The 17,989-nt window shown below is 44.8% G+C and overlaps 1 protein-coding gene across 1 annotated transcript in view; it reads left to right on the top strand.

The window, feature by feature from the left end:
• Window positions 1-450: 450 nt before the first annotated feature.
• Window positions 451-17,989, top strand: part of p4ha3 (prolyl 4-hydroxylase, alpha polypeptide III) — a 107,373-nt gene continuing 89,834 nt past the window's right edge. The window contains exons 1-4 of the mRNA XM_038818840.1: window positions 451-968; window positions 8,902-9,056; window positions 14,322-14,545; window positions 17,755-17,904. Of these exons, the coding sequence (XP_038674768.1) occupies window positions 784-968; window positions 8,902-9,056; window positions 14,322-14,545; window positions 17,755-17,904 (714 nt within the window). The 5' untranslated portion in view covers window positions 451-783. The remainder of the gene's footprint in view (window positions 969-8,901; window positions 9,057-14,321; window positions 14,546-17,754; window positions 17,905-17,989) is intronic.

The following is a 17,989-nucleotide window of genomic DNA, read 5'->3' on the forward strand; positions in this document are numbered from 1 at the left end:
ACCTGGCTATCGGACATGGCGAGCTTTCTCTGGAGAAAATCAAGTTCGCCTTGAGAGAGTCACTGCTAGGGTTCGCCCGGAGGTGGCAACCATTCTTCAACTTCTTTATGGAAAATTAATCGTCAGCAGAAGGGGGGGGGGGGGGGGGGTGAGTTTAGCTTAGAGTAGGGGGTTAATAAAGGTGGGACCTGTAAGGGAGGGAGACGGCTTTTGCACTATGTTTATAGTTTCATGTACATTGTTTATTGTGTTGTTGTTATAACACCAAAAAAACCTCAATATAATGTTTATTAAAAAAAATACAAGGAGCGAGGGGGTAAGACTTTGCTGCCCTATAGGCAAAGCAGCGGACCCCAGCCCCAGAGAAACTGCACAATCCCTCCTGCCCTCAATGAGTTGCCCAGGAACACTGTACACCAGCCCTCCTGTCCACGGAGCGTCCTATGGAAAGCTTGAGCCAGGAATCAGTCAAGAGACCAGTGAGATAGAGTTCTGTCCCTCCCTCACTCCCGTGTTGATGCAGCTGCATTACTCTGCAGCAGCAACTTAGCAAAATGACCCATTTCATTGGAATGTGGGGAATATGAATGCTAGAACAGGGAGACGTGGAGGATCCGCTCTGGAAAAAAAACGATCCCACTTTTAAAATAAGAGCAAGGGAACGGACAACAGGGTGTATTTCCAGTGAGGGAGACGAGTCACCTCAATGTTGAGTTGAAATTATTGTTGTGGTAAGTGGCTAGGTGCAGTCTGCCTGGGCAGCGGGTGGAAGATTGTTGTAAAATGCTATTGAGGCTGCCCTCACTACTACTGTATATGGTGACCGGTTCCTCGCTGTCAGCCACTTCAGCAGATCTGTACACCTCCCTCCTCAACATCCAGGGCGAAATCGCCGTGGAAAAGGTGCTTTTACAACATTTACAGTCTTATATTGAAAACGAGATCTACAGAATGGACGACCTAAAACGGTAAGGTTTTAATTCGCCCGGAATTAAATCCATTTGTATTTATTTATTTTTGTTTTAAAATAAAAACATTTTAGGAGTCAAAAAGAGATTGAGCAGCCTCCCCGAGGAATGGTGAGCACTGCTCTAAATAACAATTGGTTATATTATTCCCTCTCCTCACAGATAGGCAGTTCAGCTTAGTTGAGTTTACTTTTTCAGCCGAGTTAGTCAGCTGCATTTTATCATGTCACATTCACAATGGTTTTTCTCGGAATCAAAAGTTGAATTAGGAAAACTCACAGCAATAGGGCATTTTCTTAGACGAGGCGACATACCCCTGTGCAATTCAAACTGAAAAATGTACTGGGCTCAATTTTAACCCATTCAAAACTCATTCATCTACACAGAGTCCAAATCACTATCTGTCGGCCTGGTGCAGGATTTCTCCCAGAGATTAAAACATTTAAATGAAACTTTTTGATTTACTGTCTTGCCTACCACATTTACAATGCTACACTTCTATCCACATTTCAGAGCACAAGGCTTTCAGATCTGATGTTAAGTCTTGGCAAATTCCTAAGACTGTAAATATCTTGGACATTGTCAGTCCCGATGATGATTTATTTGTGTTCCAGCCGAACCATTAATTGCAAACCATTTATTTTCGAAAGATTCAGCTTGATTTCTTTCCCTTTCTCTTCCCATAGTTAAAAGCTGGTTAAGAAAACAAATGGGTGTTAATAAGCATAATTCGGAAAGTAATTTTAATTTGATTCTGCTTGAGTCATAGCCTGATTCTAATCAACCGTCAATTTCCTTAGACACATTGTGTTTAAGGTCACAAGCTTTTTAAAAAATTCCAATTAAGCGGCAATTTAGCGTGGCCAATCCGTAGATAGTTCAGGCAGTGCCCTATTCCCCCCCCCCCCCCCCCCCCACTTCACCAACACTCCGACTCCCCACCATCCTCCTTTTCCCTCTCTCCCCACCACCCCCTTCTTTTCCCTTTTGTTGGTTCAGAGGTGAGGGTATCTGGTCTCTCCAGCGCAAAGTTTAATGCTTGTACCATTTGTTTTTTGTAGAAACGTGTTGTGAACTGTTTTAATAATCGGAGTATCCACACCCCCCCCCCCCCCCCACCCCCTCCCCGTACATTGGTACTGAGGGGAGGATACCCTGTCTCTCCAACACAAAATTAGAGTTTATACCGTTTGGCCTTGTATATATTTTTTACTATTTTAATAAAAGGATATGGCCAATCCACCTAACCTGCACATCTTGGGCTGTGGGTGTGAGACCCTCGCAGACACGGGGATAATGTGCAACTCCACATGGACAGTGACCCAAGGCCGGGATTGAACCCGGGTCCTCGCGCCCAAAGTCAGCAATGGGACACTGGTTGTTTTTAACTGTACATCTTTTACTGTCAATGAGTACTTTAAGTTAAGTGACTTCTTAGGGCTACTTAATGAGAGCCCGTGGTGTTGGGGGTAGTATATTAGCATGGATACAAGATTAGCTAACTGATAGAAGGCAGAGAGTTGGGCTAAGAGGGGCATTTTCAAGATGGCAGCCTGTAACTAGTGGAGTGTCACCAGGGATCAGTGCTGGGGCCACAATAATTTACATCAGAGGTGGATTTACAGCTTGTGGGGCCCTGTGCTCACATTCATTTCTGTCCTCCTGTGATGAACGGTATTAATAACTGCCGTAAACGGTACCTGACCTTTAATACATTGCCCCTTTAACATTTTTGGAACCCTGGGGGACTCCGCCTCTGGCTACGCCCCCTGGAAACGGTATATAGGATAAGGCTCCATGTGGCGAGCACACTTCTCTCGGATGCTGTTCAGTTCTCTGTAGATTAAAGCCTTTTGATTACCGACCTCGCTCTCGTGTCGTAATTGAGGGTGCCTCACCTCCCCACCCCCCCCACCTCACATCCCTCCTGACGCCACCCACCTTCGTCTCACAAAATGCAAAGGCCCAAGTCACAACACAAATTGATCACTGCATTAGTGCTTTATAACTTGTAAACACACGTCTGTATGGATAATTGCTGAATTGTAATCCAAGTTTACCTTTTGTCAGAATGACGGTAAATATGGTCAAAATTGTGATGTGTGTCACGTGTCAAGCAAACATGGAACTTGCAGATGAGTAATGGGATGGAAAAACCAGCCGATGACATCAGGGCAGCTCTGAACTGAGTCGCCGGCTCGCCGCCTCGCCTGCTGATCTCCTCGGCGGCTGACCTCCCCTCGTGTTGGTTTTCGCCACCTCGCACCCCGCTGTTGCTGGCCTGGCCTGGTAGAGTCGCAAAGCTGCTCGCTTCACCTGCTCTGCTTGGCGGAGATAGGCTGTGATTGGATGCCCTGTGTACCGCCCGGCTTGGGGTACCACAATTGGCCAGAGCCTTGTGCCTCGGCACGGCATGTTTCACTGTAAATCCTCGCTTTACAATATATAATTAATGAACTTAAATGAGGGAAGTAAATGAACTATTGGCAAGTTTGCAGATGACCCAAAAAGAGATGGGAAGGCAAGTGTTGAGGATGTCACAAAGAGTCTAAAGAGGGATATAGATATTTTTGGGTGAGTGGGCAAAAACTTGTCAGATGGAATATAATTAAGGAAAATATGAAGTTATGCACTTTGGTAGGAAAAGTAAAGGAGCTGAATATTATTTAAATAGAGGAGGATGGCAGAAAACTGCAGCACAGGGATTGAGGGGTCCTTGTGCATAAATCACAAAAAGCTAGCATGCAACATCAGCAGATAATTGGGAAGGCCAATGAATGTCCTGTATTTCAAAAGAAATGGAGTATAAAAATAGGGAAGCTTTGCTAAAATTATACACCACACTAGTTAGACCACACCTGGAATACTGTGAACTCCCTTATCTACGGCGAGATATACTAGCATTGGAGGCAGCCCAGAGAAGGTTTGCTAAGTTGATTCTGGGTATGCTACAATTCAGTTTTCCTATGAGGACAGGTTGAATGAATTAGGCCTGTACTCATTGGAGTTTAGAAGAATGAGAGGTGACCTTATTGAGACATATAGGATCCTTGGGGGGTTGGCAGGATAGATGCTGAGAGGCTGTTCCCCATTGTGGGAGAGTCTAGGACCAGAGGGCATCATCTCAGAGTAACAGGTCACTTATTTAAGGCAGAGATGAGGAGGAATTTTTTCTCTCAGAAAGTAGTGAATCTGTGGAATTTGTACCGCAGAGAGATGTAGAGTCTGTGTCACTCAAAGCATGTGCAAAGCTGAGATAGCTGAGATTTTTAATGCAGCAAGGGATCGGGGTTATGAGGATAAGACGGGAATGTGCAGTCGAGGATTATCATACCAGATCAATTATGAATGGTCGAGCAGACACGATGGGCCGAATGTCCTACATTGCTCCCATGTCTCATGGTCTTATGGTACTTGAATAGTGATATTTATCTTGCATTTATATAGTACTTTTCATGACTTTCGGATTTCTGGAAGCATTTGTAGTCAACTGTAGTCACTGTTGTAATGTGGGAAACACAACTTCAAATTTGCACAAGGCATGTTCCCACAAACGGCAGTTTGATACTTCCAATTAATGTGCTCTAGTGATTTTGGTTGAACAATAAATTATTGGCCAAGGTATCAGGGGAAACTCCTTGCTCTTATTTGAATAATGCCATGGAATCTTTTACTTCCATCTGAGAGGGAAAGGATGACGTACAGGAGGAGCTCTTGGTTTAATATCTCATTCAATCTCCGACAGTGCCGAACACCCTCAGTGCCGCACTAGATTGACAACCTGGATTGTGTGCTCAGGTCTCTGGGGTGAGGACTTAAACCCACTACCTTCTGACTCAGGGGTGAGAGTGTCACCAAATAAAAGCTTGTAAATGCTTACTGAGGTCACTGGTTGAGAACTCTTCATGTGTGCTGCGATGCTGACTCACCTGTATACACAGGAAGCTCCAGGTTGCATCTTACACCAATTTAGCGAGATCGACATTGAGTAGCATTACAAACGCCTTGAGGTGGTGGCAGATTGGGATTGAGTGGTATCTTTATGATACTGGCAGCTGCAGTGGAGGCTAATATCTGATATTTAGCGCTAATTTAGAACTTTAATTTAGGAGGTGTCCATTGCTGGCTGGGCTGCCTTACTTTATGCCCAAGGCTTCCTACAAATGAAGATGAAAGTTATCCTAGTCCACTTCATCCTTCCCACAGTCCACGGAGTTGTATCGTCGTTTATACAATCTTTTTCTCCTCTTTATTCTCTCATGGGATGTGGGCATCACTGGATAGGAACATAGAACGTAAGAACTAGGGGCACAGCTAGGCCATCTGGCCCCACAAGCCTGCTCCGCCATTCAAGGCTGATCTTTTTGTGGATTCAGCTCCACAGTGGGATTTGAACCCGTGCCCCCAGAGCATTAGGCTGGATTAGCAACCCAGAGACAACACCGCCAAACCACTATCTCTTCATCTCTGTGATAATTTAAACTTGAAACACTCTCCCGGCAGAGTGGGATTCGTGGTTAAAGGTTGCGTGGCAAAGCAAATATAATAAGGGTAATTACACGTCCTGACTTTCAATGAACCTGTCCCGTTCTGGTGGCCATTCTGCTATGTTTGTGTATTTGCCACTGATCATTCTAATACCTATACCAATTTGGCCAGCGCCATACTCTTGCCCAACCGTATTGGCACTTTGGCTCACTTCATCCCTGTAAAACGGACATAGCAGCGGTCAGTGTACATTTTATATTAAGCCTCTCATATTACCTGAAACATAGAAATCTCCCAGTAAACTTGCTATCCTGCTAAACACCTCTGACCCATTGCAGCCACCAGTGCTGGTTTCCAGACAACGATACAGCTAAGGTTGAATTAAAAATTAGATGACTCATAACCATACCAAAGAGGTGTAACAAAATAAGTAGGATTACTCCTAATGTGCTAAACACAAATATCGATATCTAAATTATTTACAATTGCTGTTTCCATGAGGGATGGAACAAGAAGAGCAACCATGAAATGTGCAAATTATTCTTTACCTTCGACATCTGACCACTTGTTTGATCCCAAACTTTCTCCAGTTCAACACTGGAAATATTGAACCTTGCCAGAGGTGACGATGTGTATGAGCTTAATTATATAGGAACTGCCAGTACTCCTTAGTATATCAGGTGAAACAGTTGGTAAGAGGCAGATTGCTGCCAACCCTTTTATATAAACTTGTAGAAGAGTCTCACACCACTGCACCAATCAATTAACAGTCCCAGGAGTACTAACCCAGTTTCTGACGTGGGCTTCAAATTTTAATGGCGACCAACAGCAAAAGAAGTTTGAAATTTGATATTTTTAAAAATTTCACTCATGGGGATGTGGGCGCCGTTGGCTAGGCCAGCATTTGTTGCCCATCCCTAAATGCCCTCGAGAGGTGGTGGTGAGCAGCCTTTTTTGAATGGCTGCAGTCCCTAAGGTGTAGTTACACCCACTGTTAGGGAGGGGGTTCCAGGATTTTAACCCAGCGACAGTGAAGGAACGGTGATATATTTTCAAGCTAGAATCATGAGTGGGTTGGAGGGGAGCATCCAGTGGTGGTGTTCCCATGTACCTGCTGCCCTTGTCTTTATGGATGGTAGTGGGTTTGAAGGTGCCGTCAAAACAACCTTGGTGAATTCCTGCGGTGTATCTTCTAGATAGTGCACATGGCTGCTACTATGCATCAATGGTGAAGGGAGTGGATGTTTGTGGATGGGGTGCCAATCAAGCAGGTTGCTTTATCCTGGATGGTATTAAACTCCTTGAGTGTGCTGGAGCTGCACTCACCCAAGCAAGTGAAGAGTATTCCATCACACCCACCTTGTCCATGGTGGACCAGGTTTGAAGAGTCAGGAGGTGAGTTACTCACTGCAGTTTTCCTAGCCTTCGGCCTTCTCTTGTAGCCGCAGTATTTATATGACTAGACCAGTTCAATTTCTGGTGAATGGTAACTGCCAGGATGTTGATTGTGGGGGGGGGGGGGGGTTCAGCAATGGTAATGCCATTGAATGTCAAGAGGCGACAATTAGATTTTCTTTTGTTGAAGGTGATTATTGTCTGGCACTTGCGTGGTGCTAATGTTACTTGTTTGCCGTGCCTTCAGTTTCATGGGCCCTCAGAGCGAAATTCGTTCCCTACACCTCTCTATCTGTCTAGCTCATTTTTCTCCTTGAAGGCACTCCTTAAACTTACCTCTTTAACCAAGCTTTTGGATATCTGATTCAATATCCCCTGATGCAGCTCAATGTCATTCTGTTTCGTAATGCTCCTCTGAAGTTCCTTGTGATGTTTCACTACATTCAAGGTGCAATATGTAGTTTAATGAAAATTGCATGTGCATTTTGGCCACTTGAAGCTACCATACAAGCCTTCATCCACGGGTGGTCACCTGGAGTTTTTATTATCACAGTCGGTAACCAGGATTGCAAACTGTTTTGGCTTTAAATAAAACAATACTGGTCCCTAACCAGATAGTCGCAAATGTTCATCCCCAGAAATTATTACTATGAGGTAAATTTTCAGGTTCCACCCGCCACAGGAGTTGTCGTGGGCGGGTCAGAAAATCTGATGAAACATTTAAAAGTCCATTGATATCGAACGGGAATTTCCAGTCCTGAGCAGAAAATCCCATCCTATGGGAACGATTCTCTGGCCTCCCTGCAGCGTGGTTCTTGGCGACGGGAAGGGGGCCCGCCAGTGGCCAATAGCAGGGTTTTCTCATCCTGCCGCTGCCAATGGGAAATCCCATTGAATCCACCCAATGCTACTGGGAAACCTGCGAGGGGAGGTGTGGGGGGGGGGGGGGGGGGGGGGCGGGTGCCGACGGTGGGACCGGAAGATCCTGTTGGTGTGAACAGCCGGAAGATCTCTCCCTATATCTGTGATGCTTTGTCCCCTCTCCTATCTAATATTCATTATTTACATGCTATTGATTAGCAACGTCTTCCGCAACTTTAGATAAACATTTATTTTTTTGTGGCTGGAATTCAATTGTACACCTGTCACCAACAATGTCTCCAAGATTGCTACCATACTTTTTGACTGCCTGTCCAAAGATGTGCAGGTTATGGGGATTGGTCATGCTATAATTGCCCCTTAGTGTCCAGGGACGTGCAGGTTAGGGGGGTTTTCCATGCTAAAAGTACCCCTTAGTGTGCAGGGACGTGCAGGTTAGGTGGATTTGCCATGCTAAAAGTACCCCTTAGCGTGCAGCGATGTGTAGGTCAGGTGGATTTTCCATGCTAAAAGTACCCCTTAGTGTCCAGCGATGTGCAGGTCAGGTGAATTTGCCATGCTATAATTACCCCTTAGTGTGCAGCGATGTGCAGGTCAGGTGAATTTGCCATGCTATAATTACCCCTTAGTGTGCAGCGATGTGCAGGTCAGGTGGATTTGCCATGCTATAATTGCCCCTTAGTGTGCAGCGATGTGCAGGTCAGGTGGGGTTATGGGGATAGGGCAGGGAGTAGGCTTGATAGGGGTGCTCTTTCAGGGGCTCTGTGCAGACCCAATGGACCTCCTTCTGCTCTGTTGGGATTCTATGGTATCACCTCCCATTGCCTCCATGTCTCTTAAAATCCCAACTCAACAGTGCTTTCAGTTTGACCTCACCCTGATGAAATTCCTAATTCTCCTACAGCGTCTTCACCTCTTTGCATTGTAAAGTGCTCCGAAACATTTGTTTTAATCGGAGGCGTGTAATGGAAATAAAAGTTATTGTTCTTTTTTGTCCTATGTCGCACTGTAGCATTGTCCATCATTTCATTACTATTGCTCAGGTTGCTGTAGAAATGGTATCCAACTGATTTTCAACAGAAGGGGTTAATTTAATTCAATTAGTTCACTGTCTCTTTCAAATTATTCTGTTTCTCCTGTTACAGGCCTTCTCAATGTTTTTGCATTACAGATTTTATGAGAAAGTAAAGGCACTGCACAGCAATGTCTATCAGGAACCTGTGAAAGCAATATCAAACCCGTTGTTTGCTTACACCCTTATAAAGAGACTGCAAATTGACTGGCAAAATATTGTATATAGCAATGAAGCCAGCGAGAACATCCAAGGTAAATGCTTAAGCTTAAATGTTAACTTTTCTTTACCTCATCCGAGAATGATTGTAATTGTATACACATTTCATTGAATATAGTATGGTAAAATATAATTGAATTAACTTACTTCTTCTGTGTCTTTGGCTCATACTTCGAATCTCTTTGGGTTCGGGTTAGGGAACAATTTTCATTTTCACACTCCATTAACTGGCATCGCCTGTGGTTGCAGGCCGAGAACCAGATTGCCACCCGATCTCACCACAGACTAAGCAGCAAAAATAAAAATATTATTACTGGCAAATTGGTTCCTTTTCTGTTTTAAAACATCACTGGTTTTAATATTTAGTGATCACACACTGATGTGGTATAATAAGCCTATTCAAATCCTTCTTCAAATGCATTTTTGGCTTGTGGGTAATCCTGGTAAAACTGTATTTATTGCCTATTGTGTAATTTTCTGGAAGGTGCTAAGAGGCAAGCACTTATCAACTAGACTGGGTAGGTTCCCTTCCCTGATGGGCAATTGTTAACCAGCTGGATTTTCACAAAAATCTGACAGTTCTGTGGACTCCTTTTCTGATTTTTTTTCTGATAACTTGCTTTGGTGGGATTTGAACCCATGATCTCTTGGCTGCTGGTGCCAGGACTAAAACCACTAGGCTACAGCAGCAAATTACGCTCATGTCTGTTGATCAAGAACATACAAGACTATTCCAGAATATTACTATTTATTTGTGGTCAGAACCTCAAACATTGATTCAGTAAATTGAGACCAATGTAGTACTATATGGAACATAAGGGACAGAGTTTTGTAGCCCCACCTTGGCGAGGGCGAGGCCTTGAAATGTGGTGAGCCATTCAAAACTCCATTGACTTCAGCAGGAAAGGAAAACCCCACCGCTGGGAGAGGCTGTAAAATTCTGCCCAAAAGAATCCATTCGGCCCCTCAAACCCTGTGCTAGCTAACTGCTGGAGAAATCTAAAAATCACCTCTCTATCCTTTTACCACAGCCTGGTATCTGCTTCAAGTATTTTGCTCTTCACTTAAAAGGTGCAATAGTACCTGTCTCAACTGTTGCCTGTGGTAAATAATCATGATTTTATTCCCAATCCCTTGTTGACAATTTTATATTCATGGCCACTTGCTTGAGAAGAAAAAGTAGCCTTTTTCTTTTCACCCTATTACAATTCAAAGAAGCCTCTGTTAGATCACCACTTAGGCTTTAATTCCGTTGAAAATACCCCAAGAGCTCGTCTTCCCTCATAATTATAGTTTCTCATCTTAAGTATCTGAACAGAAAAGGTTAACAATATCAACAAACATTTTATAGTGAAATAGCTCAATGTACTAAATCTCCAACAGTTACACAAACACATTGTTCGAGAATGTGGATTTGGGCAATAATTCTAGATACCATCATAAAAGCTAAATGGAAAGGAATCCAAAATAAGTCTTCACTACTGAAGGACCCACAGCACACTGGGAAAATCTGTCAGTATGTTTGCATGCTCAAGGTGCAAATGGTTTCACTCTCAACGCAATGAGGTAATCAATTATGTCTGCAGGACATAACTATTGAAAAAAAGAATTAAATAAGTGTTTGAAGGGAAAGAATTTGCAGGGTTACAGGGAAAGGAATATAGTTTTAGTGCAGTAACATCCACACATATACATATATTTATACATACATTGGACCAGATTTTAACTTACTTAAAACCCATTCATTTATGTAGAGTTCAAATCAGGCCCATTAAGCCTGTCACTCTTACTTCACAAATTGCGACTGAGAGACAATTTCCGCCAATAACTTTTTTATGCCAGCAAGTGGAATTCAGGTGCAAGATTTTTTCTGCTACTTACATTATGCCAAGGAAGTGGGTACATGGCAAGAGTACAATCTCAAATCACCAGCACTGAGCCAACAAAACACAGTGTAGCCTTTTAAAGTAAAACTGCTTGCTCACCACACAAACGATTATATAGAACTGCTCAGTGTTACGACTGACACTTTGGTCGAGTGCAGAAAGCAATGAGTTCATGAACTCAAGTTGTAATTACAGTAACACAAGAGGTGATCGTCTCCCTGGACGCAGAAAAGGCCTTTGACAGAGTCGAATGGAAATACCTCATAGAGGTACTGGAGCGGTTCGGGCTTGGAACAGGGTTCACCGCTTGGGTAAAGCTCCTGTACAACGCTCCCATGGCGAGTGTACGGACCAACAATACCAACTCCCAATACTTCCAGCTGCACAAGGGCACCAGACAAGGATGCCCACTGTCCCCGCTGCTGTTCGCACTAGCAATCGAACCGCTAGCAATCGCGCTCAGGGCAGCAAAAAATTGGAGGGGGATCCGAAGGGGAGGTAGAGAGCACAGAGTCTCACTCTATGCCGATGATCTGCTCCTCTATATCTCGGACCCACAAAGCAGCATGGACGGAATCATCGCGCTCCTGAAAGAGTTTGGAGCCTTCTCGGGCTACAAACTCAACATGAGCAAAAGCGAGATCTTCCCAGTACACCCGCAAGGGGGGGGGGGGGGGGGGGGGGGGGGAGCACTAAAGGGGCTGCCGTTCAAACAAGCCCGACATAAATTCCGCTACCTGGGGATCCAAATAGCCCATGACTGGAAAGGGATCCACAAATGGAACCTCACCAGCCTGACGGAGGAAGTTAAAAAGGACCTGCAAAGATGGAACACACTCCCGCTCTCCCTCGCGGAGAGAGTCCAGACGATCAAAATGAACGTACTGCCCAGGTTCCTCTTCCTGTTTAGATCCATTCCGATCTACATCCCCAAGGCCTTTTTCAAAGCGCTGGACAAACTTATCATGGCGTTCGTATGGGGGGATAAAAATGCTAGGATCCCAAAGAGGGTCCTACAAAAAACAAAATCCAGGGGGGGGCTAGCCCTCCCAAATCTACAATTCTACCACTGGGCGGCAACAGCCGAGCGAGTAAGGGGATGGATCCAGGAGCCAAAAGCCGAGTGGGTGCGTGCGGAGGAGGCCTCCTGCATGGGAACCTCCCTCCGGGCCCTCGCCACGGCAGCACTCCCATCCCCACCCAAAAAACACTCCAGCAGCCCAGTGGTGACAGCCACCCTCCAATCCTGGAACCAACTGCGGCAGCAATTTGGCCTGTACAAAATGTCGGACAAGGCTCCCATCCCATCTGCAACAACCATAGGTTCAAACCAGCACTGACTGACGCCACCTTCAAAAGCTGGAGACAGGACGGGGGGACACTGACAGTCAGGGACCTATACACGGACGACAGGATCGCAACACTGGACGAACTGACAGAGAAATTTCAGCTAGCTGGGGGGAACGAGCTACGGTACCTGCAGCTCAAAAACTTCCTACGAAAGGAGACAAGGACGTACCCACAACCGCCATGACAGACACTACTGGAAGACCTACTGGACGCAAGTATCCTAGAGAAAGGGAACTGTAGTGACATGTATGGCCGACTGGTAGATAGGGACGACACCGTACTGGACGCAACAAGAAGGAAATGGGAGGACGACCTGGGGATGGAGATAGGGTGGGGACTCTGGAGCGAAGCACTGCATAGGGTCAACTCCAACTCCACGTGCGCAAGGCTCAGCCTGACGCAACTAAAAGTGGTACATAGAGCCCACTTAACGAGAAACCGTATGAGTAGGTTCTTCCCGGAGGTGGAGGACAGATGCGAGCAGTGCCAAAGAGGCCCGGCCAACCACGCCCACATGTTCTGGTCTTGCCCCAGACTTGTGGAGTACTGGACAGCCTTCTTCGAGGCTATGTCCAAAGTGGTGGGGGTGAGGGTGGAGCCATGCCCGATAGTGGCGGTCTTCGGGGTTTCAGACCAGCCAGATCTATTCCTGGGGAGGAGGGCGGACGCCCTTGCCTTTGCCTCCCTGATCGCCCGCCGTAGAATCCTGTTTGGCTGGCGGTCAGCAGCACCACCCAGAGCTGCAGACTGGCTGCCCGACCTCTCGGAATCTCTCCAAATGGAGAAAATCAAATTCGCCATCCGAGGGTCGGACGACGGCTTCCACAGAACGTGGGAGCCATTCATGCAACTGTTCCGGGACCTGTTTGTGGCCAACGTACAAGAGGAAGAATAGTCGGGTGGCCAAGAATCAGGGGAAAATGGACGGGAATCGGGGGAGGGTAGCCGGGGGGGGGGGGTTACGGGCTCGTTATGGGGGTTTGCTGGCAAGCCAAGGCCCAAAACCAAACTATAAATAGATGCCTATAAACATGTGCCTCGGCCATATTGGGGAATGTAAAATATGTATGCTGGCTAAAGGGGGCGGCCACAATTGTTGTTATGAGGATGCTTACCTGTAAATATTCATGCTACATTTTTGTGTTTTCTTTTTTTTTTCTCTCTAATAATTTGTAATTTGTCATATATAAAATATGAAAACTCAATAAAAAACATTTATAAAAAAAAAGTTGTAATTACAGTGTTTAATACTGATGCAGCAACTTACAATGAGAAAAAGGAGCTCCACTACTGAGGCTTTTATTTAATGTCTTCGAGGCTTCCCCAGAGATTCAGTGAGGGCAATGCCAAATGCAGAATAGACCTACACAAACCAGTAAAGTTTGATGTTCAGTCTCTTGGTCTGTTGGCCAAACTCAACTGCATACACGCCCATTGTGTATTTTCCTGGGTGTGGGGTGAAAATGGCTGCCGCTTATTTAATGGTGGATTACACGTGGGGTCACGAGAGAACAGGTTGGTCTGTGATTCCCTTGAAGGTTGAAAAGGCTACTGTCACTCTGTAAGTTCATGGGTGTGGAATGACTACTTTGGGAATACTTTCAGACTATCACCCATAGCATATATTCCAGCACCTTCCAGGGAAGGGGAGCGAAATTTGGGTGAGAAACGTGATTAGCTAAACTTGGGCATCAATATGTGGAGAGAAAATGGCCCAGAAAATCCTTATTATTAACACAACAGCTAATTTATCGGACACAAATGCCTCAAAATGAATTAATTAACCACGTTCCATAGAAGGTAGCCCTATAGATCAAAATTTGCCATTTTGATGATTTTATAGCGGGCGCTGCCTATCACACGACAGAATCTGTTTATTTGCTTTCAGTACTTGTGGTTCAGTGTGGCCAGCCCAAAAATTTGGTTTCATTCTCTCATGTATACAAAGCGATAAATGCTGCATATTTTCACCAGCTGTGGAATGTGACAAGTGTAAAATGTAAATCCTGTGGACAAATATCTCCAATAAGGTGAACTGATGGTGCATTCCAACACTGCATTTAGTACTAAAGGACGGTTATGACAAAGTCGAGGCAAAACTTCCAAAAGCTGAGGACCTCGAGGGAGCTGCCAAAGGTTTGATGAGGCTGCAGGATGTGTACGCCCTAAACACAAAGGGATTAGTCAAAGGGGAATTTCTACAGGTGGCCGGGGACGATGTTTCCATTATCTACAGGCCAACTTTCTCCAGCACCCTTTCAGCAGACGACTGTTTTCAAATTGGAAAGGTATGTAAACATAGGCGGAAAGAATTTGATATTTCTTTTTTTTTCAGAAAGCATTCTGAGTTGTGTGGTTCTGTGGAAACAGTGCTCTCTGTGAAAAACGTGTAAGAGGCGCTGATGCACGTTTGGAATGAGGTTCTCTGATATTCACTCATTGTTATCGTGGAAATCCTAACTGTGTTGGAGACCAGCTGAGCATCCTGGTTTTCATGTTTACCTATTCTGCGTGCATGCATTAACTAACCAAACTAACAACTGTGTGGATTGTTTGCACACATTTTCTACCGGTATTTGAGGTGTGATTGTACAATTGCCATTGACTTGTAAGCAATGGTGCGTCTTACAATGCACAAGATAATTTTGATCAGCAGAAATTAAGGGCAGGATTTTCGAATCTCCCCCATGCTGTGTTTTTCGGCAGGGGGCGGGGGTGGGGCTCGCTATTGGCCGGTGGTGGAATCTTCCAGTACCACCAATGTTTATTAAAAAATAATTCATGGGATGTGGGCATCGCTGGCTGGGCCAGCATTTATTACCCACCCCTGAGGGCCTTGCAGAGTGAACCACAGTGCTGTGGATCCGGAGTCATGTGTAGGTTGGACCGGGGTTAAGGACAATAGATTTCCATCCCTAAAATAAATTGAAATGAAATGAAAAATTAAAATCGCTTATTGTCACGAGTAGGCTTCAATGAAGTTACTGTGAAAAGCCCCTAGTCGCCACATTCCGGCGCCTGTCTGGGGAGGCTGGTACGGGAATCAAACCGTGCTGATGGCCTGCTTGGGCTGCTTTAAAAGCCAGGGATTTAGCCCAGTGAGCTAAACCAGCCCCTAGTTAGTGAACCAGATGTTTTTTTTCAACCATGGTTTCACGGTCATTAGACTTTGAATTCCAGGTGTTCTTATTGAATTCAAATTTCACTATCTGCCGTGGTGGGATTTGAACCCGGGTCCTCAGAGAATTACCCTGGGTCTACTGGATTACTAGTCCAGCGGCAAAGCACTATGCCACCACCGTAAACAATGCCTATGGCAGTTATGTTGCTCGCTGGCGGTGCGACCAGGGAAACCACTGTATGTTTGTGTGTGGGGGGGGTGGTGGGGGTCACCTTCGGTGGATCCAAAAGGCCTCACCAGCAGTTAGGGACAAAAATTCAGCCCAAAAGCAGAGATATTTGAGAACTAATGTACTGTTCTTCTTCAGTTTTCTGCCAGAAGGCAGGTCCTTGGAGATTATTTGCCAAACCACAGCAAAGGGCTGTGTTTTTTTTGACTGCGGCTGCAGCAAGGAGCCGGGGCCCGAATCTACCTCAGGGGATTCAGCCGTGTGTTGTTGGCATTAACCTGGTCCATGTCGTAACTGTCTGACTAACTGAGCTAACCAGCACCACACACACACACATACATACACATACACACACACACACACACACATACATACACACACACCACCACCACCCCTCCCCCCACAATTTGCTATTTGAAAATCGGATCTTTTACAACCTAGGTCAGGATAACTTGTTCTTCTTCCTTCCTCTCTAATTCGATTGGTTCTGCTTCAACAATTTCATTCAAGGGCAACAAGGAGGAATTCAAAGCACAAACCTTATGCAATTGGCAAGTCAAAATCCTACTCCAGGCTTTTTCAGTTCGAGACACTGGGCCATAAGTTCACCTCAGTTGATAGCGTCGATGTCAATAAAAAATCGGGCACGTTCAAGTTGGCGACTAATTCCCAACGACACATTTTTCACTGCCGTTGAGGTGGATTCATACCTCACTACCTTCCCCCTAAATGATTCAATGATTGTATCCAACCTATTCCGTTTCATCAAACCAGCATGATTTGCTACACAGTTTTACACAAAATGTTCCAGCTATGGTAAAAGCGATGTCATCCAGCTGGATTTGTATCAATTGAGTTCTTGAACTGAATCATCTCCAATCTATCTCCATAGCAAACTTACTTTCTCAGTTATTGCCAGATGAAGTGATTTGCAATTTACCAACATCACATTAGTGGCTTGTTTTCCATTGTGAATCCATCTGTTCCTAATCACAGACTTGGGAATTGTTTTGTGTATGTGTTGGAGGCTCAGTTTAGTCACATATCTAGTTGCAAAGATGCCCTCTTAATAAAAAAAAATATAGAATTTTTACTTAATTAGATCTTCATTTGATTGACCAGAATTAACATTTTCTGTGGTTCCCCCTCAACGAAAGGAAGGTGCATGTAATCTGAATTCGAAATCCAAAATTGGGATCGCTTCCAAATCGAAAAGCTTTCTGATTAGATAATGAAACTCTGAACTTGGCAATAAAGTAGAGCTTTTTTTCTCTCAAAATAAGTGTTTGAAGCAGAATCACGTGCTAGCGATATTGATCAGCTTCAGAGAAGCATGAACATCACTCAGTGTTAATTGGATCTGGAACACAGAGTAAAGAAATTTGTTGAGACATTAGATTGCTTTTGCTTCTCGCTAATGTTCAGGTTCAGTGTAACGATGGAGATGGTGAATTTCTCCACTGAAGGGTTGTTCATCATTATTAGTTTGTATCATATTACTTCCATGTCCGCAGAAATGGTCTTGATTCTGCTCACTTCCCACGACCATGTTTTCCCAGAATTCCTGCTTGTCACCAAGATATTCTCTCCCTCTTACACCAAATGGCAGTAAACTTTCACAGCATAATGCTGGAGAGTTAACTGACAGCAGCTTGTCCAGAGTGAACTTCGTCAGCAGTTTTGTGCTTCTTAAAATGTTATCTGGGTAGCCTCTGGTGGAACTATCAGGTAACTGGTTAGTCAGAGGCCAGTTTAACTACCCAGAGGTGACCTCCTGTTGGCAGATTAGGCGGCCTGTGCTCCAGGAAGGCCTCTGTGCCTGGAGGGCTGTAGATGGTTTCCCCCACAAACCCCACCCACCCCCACACAGTAGTGACCTGGCCTGCAAGATTGTGTTTTACTTTGGGTTATTGAAAGGTTGGAGAGAGGGCACCTCCATTTTAAAACGCGGTGCACCAGATACATTCTCAACATCTGTTTCCTGCCCCATATTTAGTTGATCATATTTAGTTGACCATGAATATTCTTCTATAACTTTACACAAATATATTTAAAAGCTTTCTTATATAACCTACCTACTCACTGGGCATTATGACACCATTTTAAAATATATATTTAAATTCACATTTTACGTGTTATGTTCCCAGGTTGCCTACGATATAGGTGACTATTATCACTCAGTTACTTGGCTGGAAGAAGCAGTCACACTTTTCCGACAAAGTATAGGAATTTGGAACACGGAGGACCAAGGAAGTCTTGAGGAAGCTCTTGATCATCTGGCCTTTTCCCATTACATGGTAAGCAGGACATGTTGAAGGTCAAATTTGTCTGGTGGGAGAGGACGAGTATTGTGCACATAATAAAAGAAAGTTACCTGTGGAT

This window comes from Scyliorhinus canicula, chromosome 14, assembly GCF_902713615.1.
Source record: "Scyliorhinus canicula chromosome 14, sScyCan1.1, whole genome shotgun sequence".
In the NCBI taxonomy this organism is placed as follows: domain Eukaryota; kingdom Metazoa; phylum Chordata; class Chondrichthyes; order Carcharhiniformes; family Scyliorhinidae; genus Scyliorhinus; species Scyliorhinus canicula.